Source organism: Lactuca serriola, chromosome 5, assembly GCF_051521515.1.
Source record: "Lactuca serriola cultivar US96UC23 chromosome 5, Lser_US96UC23_V15, whole genome shotgun sequence".
NCBI classification, from domain to species: Eukaryota; Viridiplantae; Streptophyta; class Magnoliopsida; order Asterales; family Asteraceae; genus Lactuca; species Lactuca serriola.
Genome location: NC_136412.1, coordinates 20713715 through 20738111, shown reverse-complemented (window position 1 = coordinate 20738111; position 24397 = coordinate 20713715). Strand labels below are relative to the sequence as shown.

At 34.0% G+C, this 24397-nt stretch overlaps 2 protein-coding genes and 1 non-coding gene across 4 annotated transcripts; 1 reads left to right on the top strand and 2 right to left on the bottom strand.

Moving 5' to 3' along the window:
- The first annotated feature begins 15116 nt into the window (after nucleotides 1–15116).
- LOC145052158 (serine/threonine-protein kinase BLUS1-like) lies at nucleotides 15117–20005 on the top strand. Of its 2 annotated transcripts, none has more exons than XM_078999972.1 (19): nucleotides 15117–15390; nucleotides 15526–15700; nucleotides 15862–16116; nucleotides 16218–16342; nucleotides 16458–16502; nucleotides 16632–16713; nucleotides 16796–16864; nucleotides 16943–17113; nucleotides 17187–17252; nucleotides 17324–17392; nucleotides 17526–17660; nucleotides 17734–17762; nucleotides 17850–17996; nucleotides 18909–19053; nucleotides 19160–19207; nucleotides 19285–19371; nucleotides 19483–19587; nucleotides 19649–19762; nucleotides 19899–20005. In XM_078999972.1, the coding sequence occupies exons 2-19, from the start codon at nucleotides 15542–15544 to the stop codon at nucleotides 19902–19904; spliced, it is 1857 nt and encodes a 618-aa protein (XP_078856098.1). In that variant the 5' UTR covers nucleotides 15117–15390; nucleotides 15526–15541; the 3' UTR covers nucleotides 19905–20005. The 2 variants fall into 2 exon arrangements, with proteins under 2 accessions (XP_078856098.1, XP_078856097.1); XM_078999971.1 differs by having other exon boundaries at nucleotides 15511–15700.
- Nucleotides 18095–18167, bottom strand: TRNAK-CUU (transfer RNA lysine (anticodon CUU)). Its single transcript has one exon. It is a non-coding gene; the product is annotated as a tRNA-Lys (tRNA).
- A 171-nt stretch (nucleotides 20006–20176) lies between the features above and the next one.
- Nucleotides 20177–21817, bottom strand: LOC145052157 (ABC transporter I family member 17-like). The gene is made up of 4 exons (XM_078999970.1): nucleotides 21622–21817; nucleotides 21150–21485; nucleotides 20658–20845; nucleotides 20177–20563 (listed from the first exon to the last, which is right to left on the bottom strand). Exons 1-4 carry the CDS (start codon nucleotides 21635–21637, stop codon nucleotides 20309–20311), a joined length of 795 nt encoding a protein of 264 aa, XP_078856096.1. The 5' UTR covers nucleotides 21638–21817; the 3' UTR covers nucleotides 20177–20308.
- Between the last annotated feature and the right edge of the window lie 2580 nt (nucleotides 21818–24397).

Below are 24397 nucleotides of genomic sequence, written 5' to 3'. Positions count from 1 at the left end.
ACAGAGGAAAATTGAACAATCTACGGATGTTCAAAGGTTATACATTTCGCAAATCGCGATGTCGTGTTAATCCTAATACAAAAGGATAACACTTACATGATTATATTTTTCCAATTACTTTATTTTGTGATACATTCTCATAAATGTTGAGTTAGACTAAGTAATGTTTGTAATAGTCAAAGAAGGAAAAACTATCATTATCATAGCAAAACATTCGGGTCTTGGTAGAAGACGATTATATTCTTTTCCCTATTTACTTTATTTTGTGATACATTCACATAAACGATGAGTTAGACTAAGTACTGTTTGTAATAGTCAAAAAGAAGGAAAACTATCATTGTCATAACAAAACATTCGGGTCTTAGTAGAAGACTACATTTCACACTAGTAGGAAATATGGGATTTTCTAAGGTTTTTCATACTTATATCAACTGTTTCATTTAAAGATTTACATGACATTCATAACAGCTTTCCAAAACAAGACAATGACACTTAAATACTTATGAATTCACCAGTTTTAGGCTGATACTTGCTTTCAAAATAACTTGTATTCTCAGGTCACCAGTTAGACAGGTACGATGGTCAGACTTTGAGAAGACGGAGCACATACAAGACTCGTCTTATTTTGATTATTCATTTTATTGTAGTACATTATGAAAGAACACACATGTATTAAAACTTTACTTTTAATTCAATGGATGATGTTGTTTCTTGTTTACTACTTTACACTGTTATGATACTTCACATGACGTCCTCCACCCCGGAACATTTCCACCGTTCTTGGTTTTGGGGTGTGACAGTGGAGATCTTAGAAGTTGCATTAGTGTAGTTAAAGCTTGTGGATCCTAAATCATCACCAACTTGGAAATCTTTTGGAGGTATAAAGCTCTTAACTTAATGGCTCTTTATGATAGATTTAATTTAGGGCATGGTTTGTGCACTTTATGGTCCCATGGGTCCTTCTTGTGGGTTTGAGTCACCCCAGGAGCTAGGAACGCTAGATCTTAGCCTCTCTGATGTTACTTGTGCATAAAAATTCTATCTTGATGTGTTATTTTGGACAATGCATGAGTTAGGGTTCTTATTATGGGTCTTAATGGTAAAAAGTGAGTATCGGGTCCCATTAAGTCATGCGCAACTATAAAGTTGTTAACTTTACGTGTTAGGACCTTGAAATGATGTAGATCTAATGTTTGGACGTTAAGGTATTATAGGATTAAGACCTTTAATTAGCCTTTGGGACTCTGGCCGGTATGTTGGGTGTACTGGGTCGACAGCCCGCTTCTTGGTCAACATTGAGTACGCGGGGCGTACATATGGGTTACACGGGGCGTACGCCATCTAGTGGACTTTCATCGGTTTTGCACCCTTTTTGGAGTTGGACTTCTTTTGAGATTTAGGCCTTAGGTAGATTTTGGTCCTTATGGTTGTTGGGCCACAGTTGGACCTTAGGTTGTGAGTTGGGCCATTTATGGGCCTTGGGCCACTATATGGTTATTGGGCCAAGCTAGTTGGGACCAATAAGGAAAAAAGTAAAATAGTCTTTTACCCTAGAGGTTGAGGATGATGAGTTGGGGCCCCGGTTATGGGATATGACCTAATTATTAATTAGGATATTATTTGATGATATTTAGTGCGAAGATTTTCCCGGATCAGCAGTTCGAGCATTTATCTGGTTGTTTCAGCAGTTTGAGGTGAGCCTCCTCCCAGCATTTAGCGGGTCGAAGGCACCAATGCCGACCCATGGATTATGTTTATATGTATGCTAGTTATTTGTGTGACCTTACATGTGTGTATGTGTTGTATGTATGTCGAGCGGGGCCTGATGAGTGAGTTAGGCGGGGGCCATCACATGGTACAGACATATTTGTTCCGAGCGGAGCCCGATGCTGGGCGAGACCAATGGTTATGGGGCATGGCCCATTTTATGAGTAAATTTTATGTTTCAGGTACTTCCAGATCGAAGGGGAAGAGCTCAGGATGATCACATCGCACACACCATGATTCCGTTTATTTGACTCTGATGTATTAAGATAATTTGATTATTATACTATGATTATCCTTTATGGATTGATGAACAAGTTTTGGTTAATGGTGTTATTATTATGAAAACGAAAGTTTTGGTTTTAAATTTTTGGACATTACAAGTTGGTATCGGAGCCTTGGTTTGAGGAATTCAGACATACTCTCAGATGTGTTTGAACTAAACGGAGGATTTGGTAGATTTTTCATAAAAGAAATATTTTACAAAAATAATTTTTCTAATAAAAGAAAGGGGTGTGGTGCATGCAATCGACCGAGCTCAAGTAAGTTTTCCCAAAATACCCATACATGTTTTATGTTATGCTTTGAATTGTGAATCTATGAATCGCATGTTAGATTAGGGCTAAGGATATGCTCATGATTGCATGATACAATGATAGGAGAGATGCCTTTGTATGCCTGTTGTATGAGCATATAGACTTGTATGCTAGTACTGATCAGTTAATGACAAGATGGCTTGTTTAGGTTATGCTTGATTCCTAATTACTCGATGCTCGAATGTTGTTTGCTTTGTGCTTTTTAGGAGTTCCCATTAACATCATCTAACTAGTAAGCGAATATGGTAAGTTACATATTATTAAGACTAGATAATTTTAGAAGGTTAGGTTTTAACTCTATTGTGCAACTCTTGTTTAAGTCCAACCGTTGTAGTGTGAGACCTTTCATTCGAAGAATTATCTGGTGATAGTGATATGTAATTGTATTCATGAGCTAGTTAAAGGGTGTTATAGGGAGTTCCTTCTGCAAATGATGGCATAGGGTGGTGTGGTGGTTGCCCTAGGAAAACCTAGGAGACGATTTGGGGCCGAGAGCCTTGTCTTATTGAGGGTTGTTTGGATTGATAAGGAAGTGACTTGGAGGATTCAAGGCGATCCTTGGGGAAAGTACGAATAGATGTGGAAGGTAGTATGGGACCGTACTATTGAAATCAGAGGATCCGTACTCAAATCAAGGAAAGTCATAATGATACCAAGAATCTTATAGAGTGTGGGATTTTCTTCGAGTATGTTCTGATGGTTTATATGGTTTATTTTCAATATGGTGGTCACTCGAGGAGGTACTAGTGCTGATGGGGGTGTTGGTGTTGGTGTTGGTGATGGTTCGGGTTCAGGCTCTAGGGCCGAACATATGGACAATCAGATGTGGGATTGCATTTCATTGGAGATTACCCTGCACTATTCTTGAATAGACTCCTGTGATCTTCATCATGGTCAAGGAGGGTATCCTGGAGAACGCTTGGGCGCTTTTCGTTCTGAGATAGTGGCGATAATGGGAGCTCGCGCTTTGATCTTCTGTGAGTTTCAGGCATGTAGAGCCCTGAAGTTCTTCGGGAAGAAGGACCCGATTGCCTAATTTGAATTATTATTATTATTTATTTAATAATTAATCAACTTAATTGAAATTAATTTTCGGATTAATTGGACTAATTAAAAGTACAAGGGTTTAACTGTAATTGTTCAATAGTTGAACAAGAGGTTCCAAAACCTTCTTCCCTTAGGGTGGATGGTTTCTAGAGGGAATATTCTAGGGTTTCTACAGTATCCCTTATAGATAATTAGGGAGTAGATAATTACCTAATTTGAGATATTAATATAATATTCAAATTAGGGTTATCTAGGGTTTTCTAATTCATATATAAATAGATCCTAAGGGCTTCAAAATTTCAGCCACTTGATTATATCAAGGCATAGCCGAAATTTCCATATCCCATCTCCTCTCTCTTTAAGTCTCCTTATTGCTAGGGTTGGGTGTGAACCATCAGAGGCACAAGAATTCTGATGCTAGCTTCCAAGTGACTACAAGAAGGATTGTGGTTGATTATCTACTAGTAATCAAAAGGTATGTAACCCTAAACTCTCTTCTTAATTTAAAAAATATTAGGGTTTTTGTAGGGTTCTTGATGTTCAGTTGGTTATTGCATTCAATAGTGAAAACATAGATCTTTTAGGTTGCATGCAAACTTAGGGTCTAAGTTTTTCCACCAAAATATAACTTTTGTAACCTATAAATCCCATCAGATACGTACCCGAGGGTTGATGCGGACCCGACACAACCATCTGCTGTTATTTGGGGTTGATATGGACCTGACACAGCCTCGTGTTGTTATATTACGTCTGATGTATGTGGTATTTCGGGGAAGCTCACTAAGCATTGTGCTTACAGTTATGTTTTGGTTTCAGACCCTTCCGGTACTAAAGGGAAGGGCCCGACATGATGGCAAGACATCCTCACCCTCACGATTTCTGCGTTTATAATTTCTTTTACTCTGATATTTTGGGGTAGTGTGTATTTGGATAGTTTTGAAACATGTGATGATTGGGATTTGTGAACTTAAAAATGAAATTTTTACTTATGAATTTCAGGACGTTACATTGTAAATCTTGGTTTATTTGACACAATGTTGGTAACACCCATGAAGTCGTTTTGAACTAGTTGGTTAAATTTTGATACTTTCTTATAAGTTTTTGTCAAACCTTGTTTTCTTGTTTAAATCATAGCTTTAAATTTATTTTGAAAAATATAGGGTGTTACAGTTTACATCCATCTTCTTGTGTTTAACATGAAAGTGCATCTTGGGGAAAATGTTTATAAAACTAATAATGTTTTTTTTAACAATTTTTAACTTTCACCACCAACCAATATATATATATATATATATATATATATATATATATATATATATATATATATATATATGGTTATGTTATTTTGTTTTTAGTAACTATTGTGTGCCAGAATGCATAAATCTGAACCACCGGATGGAATAGAATCAAAGGTCATGATCTGAGGGTCTATGATACTACAATAAGGTACCATGTACCATATAATCACACAAATTTCAGCATAAGGGCATTTTAGTCAATTAGCCTATATTTAAAAGGAAATTTTTGGATTTTTAGGGATAATTAATTCCATTATTTTTAAAAATCTAAATATTTTAAATTAATTCAAATTTAAAAATCCGATTTTATTCTATCAGAATGACAGAATGTCAACCATAAACTAGTAAATATATTTTCGATTTTATTCTTGCAGAATATATTTCCGATGCATATATTTTTTATTATTAACCTGATTTTAGAATTCTAGATATTATTCAGATACATCCAAGTTGGGTCTATGATTTTATTCTTAATACACATCCGAAATAAAATACAAATCCATACATATTCTTACATACTAATATCCTTATACATAGATTTTTGATGTCAACCATAAACTAGTAAATATATTTTCGATTTTATTCTTGCAGAATATATTTCCGATGCATATATTTTTTATTATTAACCTGATTTAAGAATTCTAGATATTATTCAGATACATCCAAGTTGGGTCTATGATTTTATTCTTAATACACATCCGAAATAAAATACAAATCCATACATATTCTTACATACTAATATCCTTATACATTTTAATATAGTTATACATATTCTAACATATTCTAACAGAATATCCACTTTATCTTTGCATATATACTGGTTGTTGACCTTGATTCCAAATATATCTCTTGTATGATCAATATTGAATTCCTTCTCCATGCAATTCTAAAACAATAAGATATATTACTCATTAGTATTACCAGTTAAACAAATATACTTGTTGGTAACAAACATTCTCAAAGACATTCTAATAGAATCCATTTATATAAATAAATTCTAAAATAATACATTACAAAATGCACTTAAATCATAGTCTTTTCTTCTATATACATAAACATTCTAAAGCATGTATAAATATATTCTGTCAGAATTACTAGCAACACATGTTTTATGTAATATTTTCATTCTCATAGAATGAATATGTGTTTTCATTCTTATAAGAAAAAAATTAAAGAAAAAAAAAATCGAGTTCATTCTTAGAGAACAATCATTCTAAACGAATATAATTAAAGCTTCCCCGCCTTTTTTGGTTGTCTAGGTCTGATCCAATTTGAAGGACTACATGTGAAGAATATTTCTCTTCTTCATTCTGAAAGAATGGTAGCCTCGTTAGGTTCAATGTACAGAATGCACAAGGATGTCAAGGACACCCAAGTGATTAGCAGTGAAATAAGTAGACCATATGATGGGATGTCAAGCCCACCAAGCAAATTACACCCTTTGATTGCTAAATAAACGTAATATAATGGTAAAAAGGGGTATCGATCCTCGGGGAAATGGTTGTATTCAATCACCAATGCAATTCAATGGAACTAGTGAAATTAATCTAACTAACTATAATTAAACTAAAAGGGGGGGGGGGGGAGGGTGTTTGATTACTTGAAAACTAAAATACTTGAATAACTAAAAACCTTGCAATTAAGCAAGTTGATGAGATGCTCAAAGGTTGGGAATAATTGGTTAACTAAGGCAATTCAACACAATGAATATTTGTGTGTTTATCATTAGGATCTAATACAAAGCTTATCCTTCATCCCAAATTGGTTATAGCAGTCATGAAGCATGATATGCCAAGATTCCTCATAGGTAGTATGGAGGTTGGGGAAGCCCACAACACACCTTCTTAATTAAGATCAAGGGTCAATTGAAGCAATTAATCCCAAGAAATCAATTAGCCTTAAGAATGAAGGAATCCCCAATTCCTAGAGGATGCCAAATGCTTACACATCCATAAAGGAGTTATGATTCATAAGCTAGAGATGATTTCTACCATCATAAAGCTTTTGTTCTAGATAAATTCAATGATCCAATGCAAAATCAAAGAAACAAATCAACAATTGCTCATTCAATTACTAAGCTCATGATCAAAGCATCAAATAAGCATAAGAATCGCAAACTAGAATCATAAACATGGAATAAATTGATAATCAACATAAATCCTTCAAAACCCACAAACATTCATTGGTTTTCAACCAAAGTCAACCAAATAAGAGTATTAGTCACTCATGGCAACAAAGTAACAAGAACAATAATCTAATTGCACAAAGAAACTACCTAAGATTTGGAAAGATGAAAGGAAATGGTTTCTAGCTCCCAAAATCGCCTCTTGCAGGTCTCGAATGGTGGAAAATCGTGAATGGGCCTCTAGATCTGATCCGCAAAGGTTATGGTGTGCCAAATGACCAAATGCCCAAACTGGGCAGTTGAGCGGGTACCCGCGCGACGAAAATTTCACCCGCGCAAATGTTGCTGTAATGCTATTGGTCCTTCCTTCCACCATTCCACCCTTCCACTACCAAAGATTCCTTTCCCCCCCCCCCCTTGTCCATGTAATTTGAATCCACCAATCATCATTTAGCCACCAAATGGATGCTCCAAGCCCAAAATTAGAAATTTATGATCCATCTTCACAAGCCCAAATAATCCAAGCCAATAACTTTCAAAGCCTAATTCTTCTTCTTTGATTCCGCCAAGCCCAATAATGCCTCGGGAGCCCACTAAGCCCGTCTCTAATCAACCCGCAACCGCAACAAGCACCGAAAAACCTACAAAATATCTCATGCAACATAACAAGCACCCGGTATGATCCATAATAAAGAAAATAAAGAATATACAATGCAATAATAATAAAAAAATCTAAAAATCTAAAAATAAACTAATAAAATAAGGAAATAAAATAAGCTATCACCATAACAAATAAATGGCTCATGTGTAAACATGAACGAAATGTGTGAAGATAGGCATCATACATTTAAAATAAGAAGATTATATAGGCATTGTTGAAGCTCTTTTGAAGAATCATCATGAGAGAGTTAAATGGATTCTGACAAGGCTTTGGTGGCTAAAAGGGCTTCAAAATTAAATCAACATCTTCTTCTTCAGAATCTAGGGTTGATACTGGAGTTGATAATGAACTTCATTTATGTGCTCAACCAAATGCTAAAATTGAAAGAATTTTTAATATGGTGTAATTACCTGCTAAGTGCCAGGCCTTTATCCCCAATTCTACATGAATCCAAATTCAACATCATCTTCTTCTTTGTCCCGTATCAAGAACCACCAGGCGTGGTGGTGATTCCGGCGAGACCTCGAGGCACCAGTCGCATTGCATTCTTCATTTCCCCCTCGTCAATCACAACAGTCCTCTCGCACATCTTTTCCTCTTCACATCTACCCTCGCTGCCAAACCTTACATATCTTCCTGGAGCTTACACAATCCATCTAAAGTGACAAAAGAGGAACAAATAACAGTTGTGTGTATGATAAACGAAAGAGATAGACCTGAAGAGCTTGAAGGCTAGAGAGCTTGAAATCGAGTTTTTCGCCTGATTTAAAATCAACAGACGATGCTGAAGAGGAATTCTGACGTAATCTCGTCGTTTCAATTGCAATTCTATCACCGGTCTCTGCCATTGAAGAATACGAGCAACATGAGAGGGATGAGGTGGATTTCAACGTTTGGGGAAGCGGTTTTGTGGTTGTGAGCTTCTTATAGGATACGTTTCCATGGCGGCAGAGTGGGCAGGGGATTGAACCTGGTGGTCCGGTTGGTGAATTTGGAGTGAAAAGGGTTTGGGTATTTTGGAGGTTTTATTAGACAGGATATAAGAGAGAGACTATGTCAAATATATTTATTTTATTTCTTTAATTGCAAGATTTCAATTAAATGATTTCCTTAATTAAAAGTACAAAATGTCCAAAATACGCTTAAATGATTTATTTAAATATTTATTATTTATTGAATTCTCATTGATGCATTTAGGCACACAATAGTTGCTAGAAACATTTGAACTTAGATATATATATATATATATATATATATATATATATATATATATATATATATATATATATATATATATATATATAGAGAGAGAGAGAGAGAGAGAGAGAGTTAGGTTCAAATGTTTTCACTATCTATTGTGTGCATGTATAATTGATTCTGGACCAATCATTTTAGTTATTTTAAGAAAGTAATTAATGCATATTAAATGCTGAAGATGTAATTAATATCCATTATATCTTCAACATGTAATATGCATTAATTACTTTTTTAAAATAACCAAAATGATTGGTCCAGAATCAATCATACTTGCACACAATAGATAGTAAAAACAAAATAACCTAACCCTATATATATATATATATATATATATATATATATATATATATATATATATATATATATATATATATATAATACAATAAAATATAGAGAAAATAATCAAACAAACCAAACATGATGATGTGTAGTGGTTGGACCAGAGTTTACTCCGTTTTGACTTTTTACATAATTACTCCGTCTAGCCTATTTACTTGTTGACTATGATCCACTCACACATGTTTAAATAGATTTTGAATATGGTGGTTGGAGTGAAATCTAATGAATTAATAAAAACTTACTTTGTATACTAGTGTAATAATAAATTGGTTGGGGGAGGTGATTGTGTATTCATCGAGAGTTAGGTAAGTTTTGTGATAATAAAGTGATAGGTATGGGATAAAATTGTTGGTGGAAGTTTGTTATTTCAAATAATAATAATTTTAAATGAATGTTGGTGTATTCATATAAAGTATGATTGATTTTAGTAATGCACTTTGAAATCCAAAATGCTCACAAGTCTGGAATTCAGAATCAAAATTTCATTTTTCCAATACATAAAAACATACTCATCTCGATTACAACTTTTTCATAATAGTCATTTTTGCTAATCTCTCCAAAAACTAATACGTATTTCAAAATTTATTTGGGTGGATTTTATTTTATTTTATTTTTTATTGGCTAACATACATATACACATTTTATAAAATTTACTCATAAACTATATTTTTGTCTACCACGTAACTTAGAATCCCGAACCTATTAAAAAATGAAACATTTTTAAATACTTAATAGCATTTTGGAAAGTCTTTTTGATGTGATTGATTTCATCGTTTTCTTCTTACTGCAAATTTTACTAAAATTAGAAATTTTAGTTCGTCGACATGTGTCTACCACGTTTCACTTTCCGCTACGATGAAAATTTTACTAAAATTGAAAGTTTTAGCTCGTCGACAGGTGTCTGTTACGTTTCATTCACTATTACGATGAAAATTTAACTAAAATTGGAAGTTTTAGCTCGTCGACACGTGTCTGCTACGTTTCATTCGCTGCTACAATGCAAATTTTACTTAAATTTGAAGTTTTAGTTCGTCGAAACGTGTCTGCTACGTTTCACTCACCGTTACGATGAAAATTTTATTAAAATTATAAGTTTTAGCTCATCAATACGTATCTGCTACGTTTCACTCACCATTACGATGGAATTTTTACTAAAATTGAAAGTTTTAGCTTGTCGACACATGTTTGCTACATTCACTCATCACTACAATGGAAATTTTATCAAAATTATAAGTTTTAGCTCGTTAATACATGTCTGCTACGTTTCACTTACCGCTACGATGAAAATTTTACTATAATTGAAAGTTTTAGCTCGTCAACACGTGTCAGCTACGTTTCACTCACCGCTACGATGGAAATTTTATTAAAATTATAAGTTTTAGCTCGTCAATACGTGTCTGCTACGTTTCACTCACCGATACGATGGAAATTTTACTAAAATTGAAAGTTTTAGCTCGTCGACACGTGTCTGCTACGTTTCACTCACCGCTACGATGAATATTTTACTTAAATTCGGAGTTTTTGCTCGTCGACACGTGTCTGCTACGTTTCACTCACCGTTACGATGGAAATTTTATTAAGATTATAAGTTTTAGATCGTCAATATGTGTCTGCTACGTTTCACTCACCACTACGATGAAAATTTTACTAAAATTGAAAGTTTTAGCTCGTCGACACGTGTCTGTTACGTTTCACTCACCGCTACGATGAATATTTTACTTAGATTCGAAGTTTTTGCTCATTGACACGTGTCTGTTACGTTTTACTCACCGCTACTATGAAAATTTTATTAAAATTAGAAGTTTTAGCTCGTCCATACGTGTCTGCTACGTTTCACCCACCGCTACAATGAAAATTTTACTTAAATTGGAAGATGTAGCTTGTCGACATGTGTCTGTAATATTTCATTAACTGCTATGATGAATATTTTACTTAAATTTGAAGTTTTCGCTAGTCAACACGTGTCTGCCACGTTTCAATCGCCGCTACAAGAAGTCATAGTATTTAGTCAAATTTTGCTGTTTCTTTAATTTCCTTGTTTATATGATATTCCTTTTATGGTATGCTTTTTATAGGAAAGAAATAACAATATTCATAAAAGATAATATATACTATTTTATAGATAATAATGAACAGCGTGCTAGTTTTTTATGGATGATAGTGATTAATTTTTCAATCAAGTTTTATTTTAGAATAATGTATTCCGAAACGAATTTTCAACCGATTATATTATAGGTTTAAAACAAATACAAGATTTTATATTACTGAAAAGTAAATGTAATTTTCATAATCAAACCTATTGTTAGATTATAGTTCTATAGCATAGCATTTGAACATTGTTTAAGAAAAATACATTCTCTAAAATATAAGTCGGCTCAGCTGTAATTAGGTTCGTATTTCCACTTTCTAATACCTTGTTTTCATGATATCTTATTTCCCGTTCTTATGTTATACTTTTTATAAAATAAACATAACAATAGTTATAGAAAAACAATATGAGTTATTTTATAGACAATAGTAATAAAGAATGTGGTAGTTCTGTATGGATGATAAAAATATATTTTTAGGGTGTGTTTGGCAAAAGTAGCTGTTAGCTGGAAGCGGGTAGTAGTTAGCTGGTAGCCGGTAACTGGTAGCGTGTAGCTGTAGCTTTTATTTGTTATATGAATGTTTGGCAAAAGTAACTGAAAGCTTTTGAAATATATAAAATTACATAAAAGGACAATTGATTAAAAATAAATAAATATATAAATATATTTTTAAGGGTAATTATGAAAGTTGATTTCAAAAGCTCAGGAACATTTTGTTAAATGCTACATGAAGTAGCTTTTAGAATCGGAGCGTTTTGTTAAAAGTAAAAGCTAAACGCTCGTACTGTCAAACAAAGTTTTTTGTTTAAACTAGAGCGTTTTATCAAAAGCTAAAAGCTAGAAGATCCTAAACGTTTCCAAAAGCTCAGTACCAAATCAAAAAAAATTTGAAGGACAATGCATTTTATTAGATTATAGATCTATCGCATAGCCTTTAAAGATTAATTAAAAAATATACGTTCTTTAGTAGGTAATGGACCGTTATTATGTGTATAAACCCTGTGAATTATATATGTCATATGTGTTAATGTATGTACCAAATATCAATAAAAAGATTTGCAATGCTCTATGGAACAACATTTTAAAACAAATATTGTTATTTGATATATATGAAAAAAAAAAACTAGTTGTGAGACTCATGTAATATATGAGTTAATTTAAAAAAATTAAATATAAAGCTCAAAATATTTGAAAACTTTAAATTTACAAAAAAAAATATTTAATTATTATAATAGAAATGTTTTTTATCTTTTAAAGTTAAATAAATACCAATTTAAATAAATAATATAAACTAATAAGTTTTAATTTTGAAAAGACAAAACTGCAAAAATGGTCCCTATGGTATGCATTTTTTTGGGGTTTTAGTCCAAACCACGACTTTTTTGGATTGGTGGTCCTTTTGAGCTAGTTTCATTGTGTTTTTTGTCCCTGTGAATAGTGATATGACTGTAATACCCTTGGGGTATTTATTTTCCATTTTTAAATTCATTTTTTTCTAATTTAATAATTATTTATTCATTTTAATTATTAAAAAAATAAGAGGACCCACCTCTCTCTCTCTCTCTCTCTCTCTTCCAAAAATAAAAAACTCAGACATGTTCGTGCTTTCCAGGAAACCCAGCATTCCAAAAATCAAAAACCAAAACCCAATTTCAAATAGATATACATTTCCAGAAATAATAACAAAAAAAAAAACAGAATTCAAATGTGTGTTCTTCAGGAAACCATTTTTCTGTTTGTTCTTCAACCCAGAAATCAAATACACAAGTGTTCATCTCTGAGTTAATGTTCTTCATTTTTAAGAAATACATCATTACAGAAATCAAAAATCAAAACCCAAATTCAAAAAACCATTTCATAAATCGGTCAAAAAACGAATCCAAAGCTGCAAACACACATCCATAGACACATACACACCCAAATGTTGTCTTTATTCTTCTCAGTCACAAACCCAAACACCTCATCGAGTGTGGCTTGTTCTAATTGAGAGCCAATCTTCTTCTCCAAAATCGATTTACAGTCTTCGATTTTGATTTCGGGGTCAAATGATAACAATCATAGGCTGAAGAATAGGGTTGATCGCCATAGCCACAAAGAGGGTTTTAAGAAAGATATAAGAGATTTGGAGGAAATCTTATCGAACGGAAATCCTATGGCTGAAGAATTTGTGCCCTTTCACTCTTCAAGAACGTTTATAAATAGGGCTCTACTACAACCATTATCTGTTGCTACTCACTTCGGTTATGCTGCTTTTAATGATTCCTACTCCAAAACAACCATACAGCTATGGTGCAAGAAACCTTAAAGGAATCAAAACATTAAAAAGAGAAAAGAGAAACCTATGGTAAGAAGCTGTTGAATGAACAGATGACCAAAACAGATGAAATACAGAGCTTCAATGGAGCCCTAATCACAACCAATAAATTTGTCGATAGGAAGCCAAATCTTTTTTCTCTCACTTCAAATCCACTGCCTCTGTCCCTCGTTCTTCTTTAAATCGTGACTATATATGTGGGGATTCTACTCTTCAGCTTCCAGAGTGTGTTTTGTATTTTTAATTCTTATGTGTGTTTATTTGCTGGGGAAGAAGAAACAGGAGAGGGAGAGAGAGAGAGAGAGAGAGAGAGAGAGAGAGAGAGAGAGACCCTTTTTTATTTTTTTAATTGTTAAAATAAATAAATAAATATTAAATTTTAAGAATAATGAAAGAAAAATGAAAAATAAATACCTCAAGGGTATTATAGTCATTTCAGTTTTCGGAGGGACCATTTTTGCATACAAACCACTCCAAAAGGACTACGAAACCAAAAAAGTCACTATTTGGACTAAAACCCCAAAATTTTGCATACCACAGGGACCATTTTTGCAATTTTGTCTATTGAAAATTTTAAAATTAAAATGTAAGTTTATTAATGAAATTGATATCCATTTATTACTATATTTATTGTAATTATTATATTAAAATATTATATAAAATTTAATAAACTAGAAAAGCTACATGTTAAAAAAAATATTAATTCAAAATAACCACATGATGACATTTAACAAATTAAATGAAAATACAAGAGGTGGAAAAAAACTTAAAGAGAACTATTATATTATATTATATTATTATGTAACTGTACTAAGGATGTCAAAGAAACCGAACCCGATGGTAAAAACCGAAAACCGACATATTATGGTCGGGTTTGGGGTCAGTTAATCAGGGTCGGGATCGAGTTCAATATTCTTTTAAAAAAATTTCGCGGGTTTGGTTACGGGGATGGTAAACAAAATACCCGTTCCGATTACCCGAAATCGAAACCGAAACCCGTTACCTGAAACCGTTCATATGATTTTATTTGTAGTGCTAGTGCTTTTACATTTTTTTATTTATAGTACTTAGAGTAATAGTGATATTACGGTTTATGAATGTTAGTGTCTTTGTTGTTGTTGTTTTTTTTTTTTTTTGTCACTAGTAACCACTTATGTATCAGAAATTCAAAACAAATACGTTTGCTTTTAATCGTTTTGTAAATTATCAAAATTATTTTGGATATGAATTTATGCTTGCATCACTAAGTCTAATGGTTTTGTATTCTCATTACATTAAAATTATTCTTAATTTAAATTATTTTTAATTTAAATGTTAATCGGGGATCTCCGTTACCCCCATTGGGATACCCGCAGAACCGATAGTGTTTGATAAATGGGTACCCGTTAAAAATCGAAGCAGTGATATGATCGATTTTCATATTCGGGGACAAGGCTGGGATTACCAAAACCCGTCCCAAACCCGCCCTGTTGTCATCCTAAACCGTACTATCAACTTTCAACGACTTGGACATGGTGCATCAACAGTTGTACATTACTTCCTTGATTTAACTTCATCGCAAGTCATAGAAATCCAAATGTAAGAAGTGATGACTCATGACATGACAATTGACATAACAAGTGGCGGGATTTTAGCATACAAACGTTTCTACGTTCGAGCGGCGATCCGATAGGTACTCTCTCTCTCCTCCGTCACGAGAAACCAGAGAACATCCTCGCTCTCGCCGTCGTCATCACCATCATCATCATCAATGCCTCTGTAAACTTTCCTTTATTGCACCTCGGAAAATCACAATATTGATTTTGTTAAATATTGCATCGGTTAATATGTATAATCAATGTTGATTCTGTAATTTTCGGTGCTTGTACGTAGAATTGATCTTCAAGGTCTCGTTCTTATGTAAGTTCCTAAAATTTACGCTTCTCTATATATTGCTTTTGTTTTTGTTTAATCATCATACATACGGAGTGTAAAATTAAGATTCGTTGTATGAGGTGCATTTTAATAAGATATATCCAGTTTTTGTTTGATCAGGAATTGATTGATTGAAATGGACAAGAAGAAATACCCGATCGGAGCGGAGCACTATGTGCTGTATGAGGAGATTGGGCAAGGTGGTAACGCCTATGTTTACAGGGCCAAGTGTCTCGACAACAATGAGGTTGTGGCTATCAAAGTTCTCGATTTTGAACAAGGAAACTGCGATTTGGTAAATTCAGATTTTGTTTCTCCATATTTTATTCACGATACTTTAAAAAATGTATCTTATAGTGATTAATTAGCTGATATAGTAACAACATCTCCAAGATTCAATTCCCATAGATTCATCTAAAAGGAACTTACAAAACTTTTTGATCTGTTGTTTTCCAGAACAACGTGTCACGGGAGTCTCAGATAATGATGCTGGTTGATCATCCAAATGTTCTTAAATCACACTGCTCCTTTGTAAATGACCATAACTTATGGGTTGTTATGCCTTTTATGGCTGGTGGCTCTTGTCTTCATATGTTGAAGGCTTTTCATCCTGAGGGTTTTGAAGAAGTTGTTATTGCAACTATACTGCGTGAGACATTAAAGGCATTGGAGTATCTTCATCATCATGGCCACATTCATCGAGATGTCAAAGTAAGTCAGTTTTCATCATTCCCATTATAATTATATATTTATATTCCAAACTGAATATTTTGCTTTTTTTTTGGGGGGGGGGGGGGGGGGGGTTTGCATAGGCTGGGAACATTCTTATCAGTGACCAAGGTGCAATCAAGCTGGGTGATTTTGGTGTTTCAGCTTGCTTATTTGATTCAGGTGACAGACAACGTGTTAGGAATACTTTTGTTGGGACACCATGCTGGTAAATTCTCATATTTATATACTCTTGTTCTTTATCAACATTTCTTTTTTAAATATGATGATTACCAAATAATCCGAAATTATTTTCTTACTCAGACATTTACCTTTTTTGTTAGGATGGCCCCTGAGGTTATGGAGCAATTACATGGATACGACTTCAAGTCAGTAATTTTTCTTTACCACATAAAAACTTCTCCACTTATTATGTATTATTATTATTATTATCCAAACACAAAATTGTTTTTACTTTTTATACCTAAAGGGCATGCTGGTAATTTTCCTGTATGCAGGGCTGATATATGGTCTTTTGGTATAACAGCTCTGGAGCTTGCTCATGGGCATGCTCCTTTCTCTAAATATCCCCCAATGAAGGTGCCTTTCACTTTTCACGCATAAATGTTGCTTAATGTTTTAATGATCAGGTAGTTTAAAATACTTAATTTATATTTGGTAGGTTTTGCTAATGACCTTGCAAAATGCACCCCCTGGTTTTGATTATGAGAGGGACAATAAGTTTTCCAAGGTAACAGCTTCTGTTTTTCTTGATAATACTTTAAGTATGTGATCTGACACTGACACATTGTTTGTTTTCAATTTCAAGTCTTTTAAGCAGATGACTGCAAGTTGTCTGGTCAAAGATCCTTCAAAGCGCCCTTCTGCAAAGAAGCTTTTGAAGCATTATTTTTTCAAACAAGCCAGATCAAATGATTTTATAGTACGTAAGCTTCTAGAAGGCCTCCCAACAATTGGTGATCGTCTTCAAGCACTAAAGGTTGGTCTATTAATAGAATTTCTTTTAATTATTATTATTTTTTTGTGCTAAGAAACTAATTTTGTAACAACAGCAAAAGGAGGAAGATATGCTTGCTCAAAAGGAAATTCCAGATGGGCAGAAAGAAGAAATGTCACAGGTAGGGGTTATTGAAATGTCATTAATGAAGCATAATTTTGTACTTATGTTTTAAAAATAACTTCCTTCCAGAACGAATACAAAAGAGGGATCAGTGGATGGAACTTTGACCTTGAAGATGTCAAGGCACAAGCTTCCTTGGTATGTTGCCTACATTTTTTACTTAATGGGCTTAATGTCTAGACAAGCTATACATGGTTATTTCTTTTTGAGTTAAGCCGAAAAAACTAGGATAATCATGTATTAAGTGACAATAATTTTCATGTAATAAAAGCTCCAAGATGAGGACTCTGTAGCTGAGAAATATCAGTTGGGAAGCATGAATTCCTTCCCCGGGACTGGTCTTAATGAAAGAAAGCTTCAGCATCAGTTGTCATCCTTGAGTGAAGCTTCAGAAAGTGCAGAAATTGTAAGTAAAGTTTTGGATGACTATTCATCTGTTTTACGTTTTGAGTTTAATTATTTAATTAAAATCATTGTAGGATCCATCTGCGCTGGCTCCTTTATCCATGTACGTTTATGTTTAGTTTAAATTGCATATGGTCAGAGAGTGGGTATTATTATTATTGGATTTACAGTTTGTTTTATCTGTGAGTAGAAAATGCGAGAAATCTGAAGATGAGTTAAGCGTTGGTTCTAACAGCGGACAAATGGTTTCAGCAAATTCTTCTCCTCGTGCTGATAATTCCAGTGAGTTCGATCGCATTCCTTCTCATTCTCACCAGAGGGCAGCTTCATGGGATAGGTATTATCGTTTATCTTTTATCTTTTATCTTTTGGGCTTAGCTTCACATATCCGCATACAAAAAAAACACGCTTTTGGGCTTTAGCTCCAAAAACTTTCGCCCACCGTGGGGCTCGAACCCACGACCACAAGGTTAAGAGCCTTGCGCTCTACCAACTGAGCTAGACGGGCTGTTGATATCTTTTAGTATAAATATGTTCTTATTTAAAATTATGACATATAAATTTATTGTGATGCTATGTTATAAATGAAATTCAGATTAATTTATATTGTATTTTAATGTTTATGGTTCAAACTTATATACTAACATGTTATATTTTTTATTATTTATGTTTCAAACTCATCTAAATTTTGAATACATATTATGATGACTGATTATATGCACATACTATTGTTGGTTATAAATTTTTTATCATAATAATCTAATCTATAATGCTACCGTGATAAAAAAAATGTGGTTCAAATTTGTAAAAATGAAAATAAATATAAGGGTTGTTTTTTAAGTTCTATAAGAAAATGAATATGCTTAGAATTATTCTTTTTTATGATAAAAACAGTGCAACGGGTTGGACAGGAACTACTTTTTGCCCCAAATATTACTCAATTTTTATTATTTTGGTGCAAGAAATGGTGTAATGGTTTGATAATTCACTGAATCGTAACTAATGTTGGAAAGTGCAATGTTTATATGAAATTGCTTCCAATCCATAAATTACTTATTCATTTTGTCGTTAGATTACCAACTTATTGGTCTTGAATACATATAGATTACTAACTTATTTTTTGATGTTTTGCTAGAAAATAGCGTATGATATACAGCAATGCTAAGATACCTTTTTCTCTTTCTGTGAAGTCTCTAGTTTAAGCTGTTTCACAAGTGAAACGTTTTTATTTGATTATATGAAATTACAGTGAGAAGCTGCAAGGTCAGTTCTCTAGAGTCCCTAGTTGCAATGGAGCAGCAAGTGGTGATGAACATGATGACAAAGCAAAAGGTCATCGTGTCCAACAAAGAGGCCGTTTTAAGGTTACTTCCGAGAGTATCGACTTTGACAAGGTATTTAGCTCACTTATTTTATTTTATTTTTTTGGATTTGATAAATATTTTTTTCGAGGTTTCCATTTACAGCCAGATTAAAAGTAAAATCATTATTTTTTTGTAGGCAGCAGCAGCCCCACCCCCCATAATGCAGAAGAGTCATAGCATGCAGGTTTGGATTTATTAAAAATATCAATAACACATTTATTAGCAAGTTTTAGGAATAATAATATAAAATGTTGTTTGTAGATAATACCCCAAAATCCCATTGGTCACCAGAACAATCTTCCTATGCCTGCCCTGCAGTTTATTTTGCAGACAACTACTCTTCAAAGGGTATGTAAAAGTAAAACTTAGTATTATAACATCACATGCATTTAACGTCCTTCACTTTTCAATTTACTTAAAAGTAAAAAAGTGTTTACACATTTTATTACTCTTATATAGGATTGCATATTGAGTCTAATGAAGGCAAACTCCCCTGCCGATTCTAACTTAAATATAGATGGAGGATGCCCATCTGCAAACTTACCCATACTAGATAAACCCATGGTACGCATTCATTTGCTTTACACGTGTCCATTTCCAAAATAATTTTATTTTCCTATTTCAGCTGGATGCAAGCAGCAATAGGGAAAAGGATTTACTTAATGAAATAACTTATTTACAATGGAGGCTCGCATGTGCACAAGAGGAGCTCCAGAAATGCCGAATTGAGAATCCCCAGGTTAGTTTGCAACTTCACCATACGTGTTTTTTTTTTTTTTTTTTTTTTTTAAATTCACCAGTTAGTGTCAGTTGACTGTTTTTCTTTTAATTAACTTTATCCTTTTGAGGTACCAACCTGTGACATGTCATTTCAGGTCTGAATTTTATTATACCTTAAAGTCAAAACCGGAAGATGTTACCCCAAAGATCGTTGGCGGAATAAAAATGTCAAGTTTAGGTGCATATATATATATATATATATATATATATATATATATATATATATATATATATATATATATATATATATATATATATAGTATTATGTTGTTGAGGGTTTGAGAGATAATGTTCTCCCATCCCCCTTCTTAAATTTTATTCCTAATTTATCACCGGTAAAACTTCATTTCACTTTGTTCAACCAATTTGTGCATAAATTAACTCGCACTATTTGCTCTATATTGATAAAAAAAAAAAAACAAACATTTATATTAATCATTATACACATACCGAGTGTTCTGATAAACACTAATAGGGGGATTCAATTGTTGAACTCTGATAGAAATCAAGAACTGAGTTGAAGAAATCTGGTTGCCATAGGATGCTTAGCTTCTGAGAGTTTGTCTGAATTCACAACTTCAACAATTTCACCACCTACAAGCACACAAACCACGTCTGCAATCCTTTGAATTTGTTTAATGCTGTGGGAAACCATAACAATCGTCATCCCTTTACTACTCTTCAACTTCATCATCAAATCTTCTATGTTCTGTGTCGATATTGGATCCAAAGCACTTGTTGGCTCATCTAATAACAGAACCTAAGTAAGGAAGACCCAACAAGAAAGGGGTACTTAGGTAATTTCACATGTGTTACTTTTCTTACCATAATTTAAGCAAAACGAACCACATTACCTCTGGCTCATTGGCTAATGTTCTAGCAAGTGCAACTCTTTGAGCTTGACCAACAGATAGTTCGTTGCCATGTTTGTTGAAGAAAGAGGAGTCAAGATCAGCAAATGTCAGCAACTTGTACACTTCTTGATCGCTTAGTTTCTTTCCTTTCAGCTGTGGCCCATATCTTATGTTGTCTGCAACTGTCCCTGTTCAGAATCTAAATGTTACTCGAGCATCTCATTTTTAGAAGTACATACGTTTTGAAAGCTATTAATCACAAGTACAATAACATATTTAGTTGATTAAAACCACATAAATGTTGGTAATTATATATTTATCTCAATAACCAGTATTCTTGCAACTTCTTAGTAGTGCGTTTCAAAAATGATTATAATAATTTGGGGGCGTAGGAGATGCTATTTGGGCATGCTTCTCTTATTTAAAGTTAAAGCAACCAAAAGTAATTATTTAATATGACCCAAAATTAGAATATGATCATTTAATTTTTACCTTCGAACAAAACAGGAAGCTGAAACAGCATACCGACTTTTCGCCGCAGCTGAAGAACATCAAGGCCGGTGATATCTTTTCCGTCAAGGAACACCGTGCCGGAAGCTGGTTCCCATAGACGGTTGAGTGCCCTTAATAGCGTAGACTTACCGCTACCACTCGGGCCTATGATTCCGATGATTTTGCCTCTAGGTATGTCCAGACTTACGTTCTGAAGGATGGAAACTCCTTTATCTGAAAATCTCCACAAATTCTTCACCTCGATTTTGGCTTCTGATCCACTAAACCCACCATGCTCGTCTTCGTTCACTAACAGTAAATGTTCCGGCTGATCAACTGTTTGTTAAAATGCCAAAACCAAAATTAGGATCAACAAACCGATTACCAAAAATCTTGAACGGGGTTCAATATCAATAGAATTACTCGTGACGTTTCAAATTACATTGAGTATTTGCACTATAATTGATCTTACCTTCGAAAACCTCCATCGAAACCGAGGCTTAGCGGAATAGTGCGATCTCACACACTGGTTATGTAGATGAGCAAAAGGCCTCCTGCAGTGGTAGGAAGTAGTTCATGGCCGGATATCACCTGTCCGGTTGTTTCATTTTTTGTTTGAGTGGAGGTGTCAGTGTCACTTCACATGGAGGAGGATCTAGATGGTAAAGATGGGAACTAATCGCACGATCTATTCGTGCGAAAACACTTTTTAATGATATTCTTTTTACATTTTATACCATTTACAATTTTATTTGGTATTAACAAAACTAGTCATTGTAAATAATAATTTAATAAAAGTAACTAAGTTTTTGTGTTTTGAGAAGTTTAAATTTGTACGGCATAAATCATTTTAGACTAATTTTATGTCACATTTAAAATATTTTTTTTTGACAAAAAATACGCTATTGATTTTGGACCATTTCAAATTTTAAAAATAATAATAATAATAACATCGAAATTTCAAGAAAATGTTTAGTTTGTTATTAAAATAACAAAATTAAAAAAATAATAAATGGAAAATAAATACAGCATAAAGGTTTAAAGGGTGACATTTGATTGAAATAAAAAGTCACATTAGTGCATAGAGTTTTTTTTTTTTTTTTTTTTTGGAAAAATATACATATTATATATTTTGGGACAAATTTATGGTCCTTGTGGTTTGGCATAGTGTGTGTTTGGTTTAATTTTTTTCTCTTGGAATGTTCATATCATTTAGATTTGTTTGGATTTTAGTCCTTAAGAGACATATAATCAATTATGTTACCCTTAATATTATTTTTTATATATTTTACTTTTTATTATTAACTAGGGAAGTGACCCATTCTTTCGCATGGGTCGGGAGGTCTTTTTAAATAGTATTTTTGTTAAGGGGTTGGATTGATAATATTAGTACCTATGGAATAGATCCTAAGTATATAAAAAACATTAAAGAAAGATGTAACGCCGTAAATTTTCAAATAAATTTTTTATTTAAAATCGCATAATTTTCATAATATATTTCACAAAAATCTCATTTATTTGAATTACAAATCACAACTCCATAATTGTTTGATTAAATCCAGGATCCTCGAAACATAGTTCTTTCACTGGTGTGTACAATCAAGTCGGTGCCTTCTCGTGATCCTGAGAAAAACCTGAAACACATGACACACAACACGGTAAGCAAAGTTTAGTGAGTTCCCTAAAATACCACATACAACACATTAGCCACTCGAGGCTATAACTCTGTAAGACCCTCCGGTCTAAGTGTCTCAGTGGGACCCTCCAGTCCCATGGCTCGTTGAACCCTCTAGTCCGATCTCAGTGAGGACCTGCCTGTCTCACAACTCAATGGACCCTCCGGTCCGGTCTCCGTGACACATAACAAAGCATATATATCACACAGACAAAATGCATAACTCAAGTAAGTACATAAGACCCTATGGTCACACATAACTACCACTCTAGATAAAGTATAATGAGAAGACTCACCTCACAAGCTAGCAAGTAATAGCCTCATAGTCGGAAATCTCGAACTAGCCTCCGCCTAACACATGGGATATCATCTCTAATTAATACTCTATTCATACTCAAATACACCAAAGGCTATTTTTTTCTCTGTCTAACTCTTGAAGTGGATAAAAGACCATTTTACCCCTCCATGGTCTCCATTACTCATGATTAACCCAACCATAAAGTCAACAGAAGTCAAAATTGAGTCACTAGTCCATGTTTGACCCGACTCGTCGAGTGCACTCATGCGACTCGTCGAGTCCCTCGTTTCCTCAGAAGTCTCAAGAAAGTCTAGCTCAACTCGTCGAGTTGACCCCCAACTCGTCGAGTTATCACACAATCAAACACATCGGGACAAATCCATCACTCCAAACACTAGATCTACCATCCTAAGGGTCCATTGTCACGTAAAGTTGCAAGCTTTAGGTTCAAACATGGCATATAAGACTCATAATGCTAATACATGCTCCAACAAGGGCACCAAACACAATAACTCTTTAAGTGACTGAATAAAGCTTGAGCCTTTGGACCCTCTGGACCTCACAAGGTCCAGATCTGAAGTCTAGGCCTAGAAAGGGACTCCATGCACTCATATCTCAACAAAAAGGTGATAGAAAGCCCTATTCATCAAAACATGAGATCTAATCACCACAAGGAGAAATATGATAACTTTTTACCTTCTCCAGAAGCTCTTGGACGAAATAACACTAATCTAATGGCCCCTTTCTTGATCCTTGATGAATCCTTCCCTCCACTTTAAAAGAAATGTACCAAAAGACCCCAAAATTAACTCCTTTCACACTCTCTATCTCAAAAGGACGTTAGGTTTACTCTCAGTGAAGGTGAGGCTATAAGCTCCTTTATATAGGCCCCAACCCCCAGGAAATTAGGGTTTCTCTGCACAACACCTACTCGGCGAGTCAGCTCTTTGACTCGTCGAGTCCACTCATTAAATCCATGCTGACAACTCGGCCCTACTCGGCGAGTCGGACTCACGACTCGTCGCGTCACTCTAAAAATCTCAAAGATAAACACACATTAATGCATCTGAAAGTCTTGATGTTACAAGTCTCCCCCACTTGAATTAGATTTTGCCCTCGAAATTGCTTCTCAACGTCACATAGACCGAACCCAACAACCTGAAAATTACCACCGAAAGGATCTCATATCACACAATTTAACTTCCTCCATGGACATCTGAAACCAAACAAGAAATCCTAAACCTGGAAGAGGACATACCCTTCTTTCATTACGAT

Coding starts and splice junctions, on each gene's coding strand:
- LOC145052157 (XM_078999970.1), bottom strand. Junction 20,846..21,149: donor GCTTCCTGTTTTGTTCGAAG/GTAAAAATTAAA, acceptor GATTCTGAACAG/GGACAGTTGCAGACAACATA. Junction 20,564..20,657: donor CATTAGCCAATGAGCCAGAG/GTAATGTGGTTC, acceptor TTCCTTACTTAG/GTTCTGTTATTAGATGAGCC.
- LOC145052158 (XM_078999972.1), top strand. CDS start 15,542: ATGGACAAGAAGAAATACCCGATCGGAGCGGAGCACTATGTGCTGTAT. Junction 16,117..16,217: donor ACATTCATCGAGATGTCAAA/GTAAGTCAGTTT, acceptor GGGTTTGCATAG/GCTGGGAACATTCTTATCAG. Junction 19,208..19,284: donor AGAAGAGTCATAGCATGCAG/GTTTGGATTTAT, acceptor TGTTGTTTGTAG/ATAATACCCCAAAATCCCAT.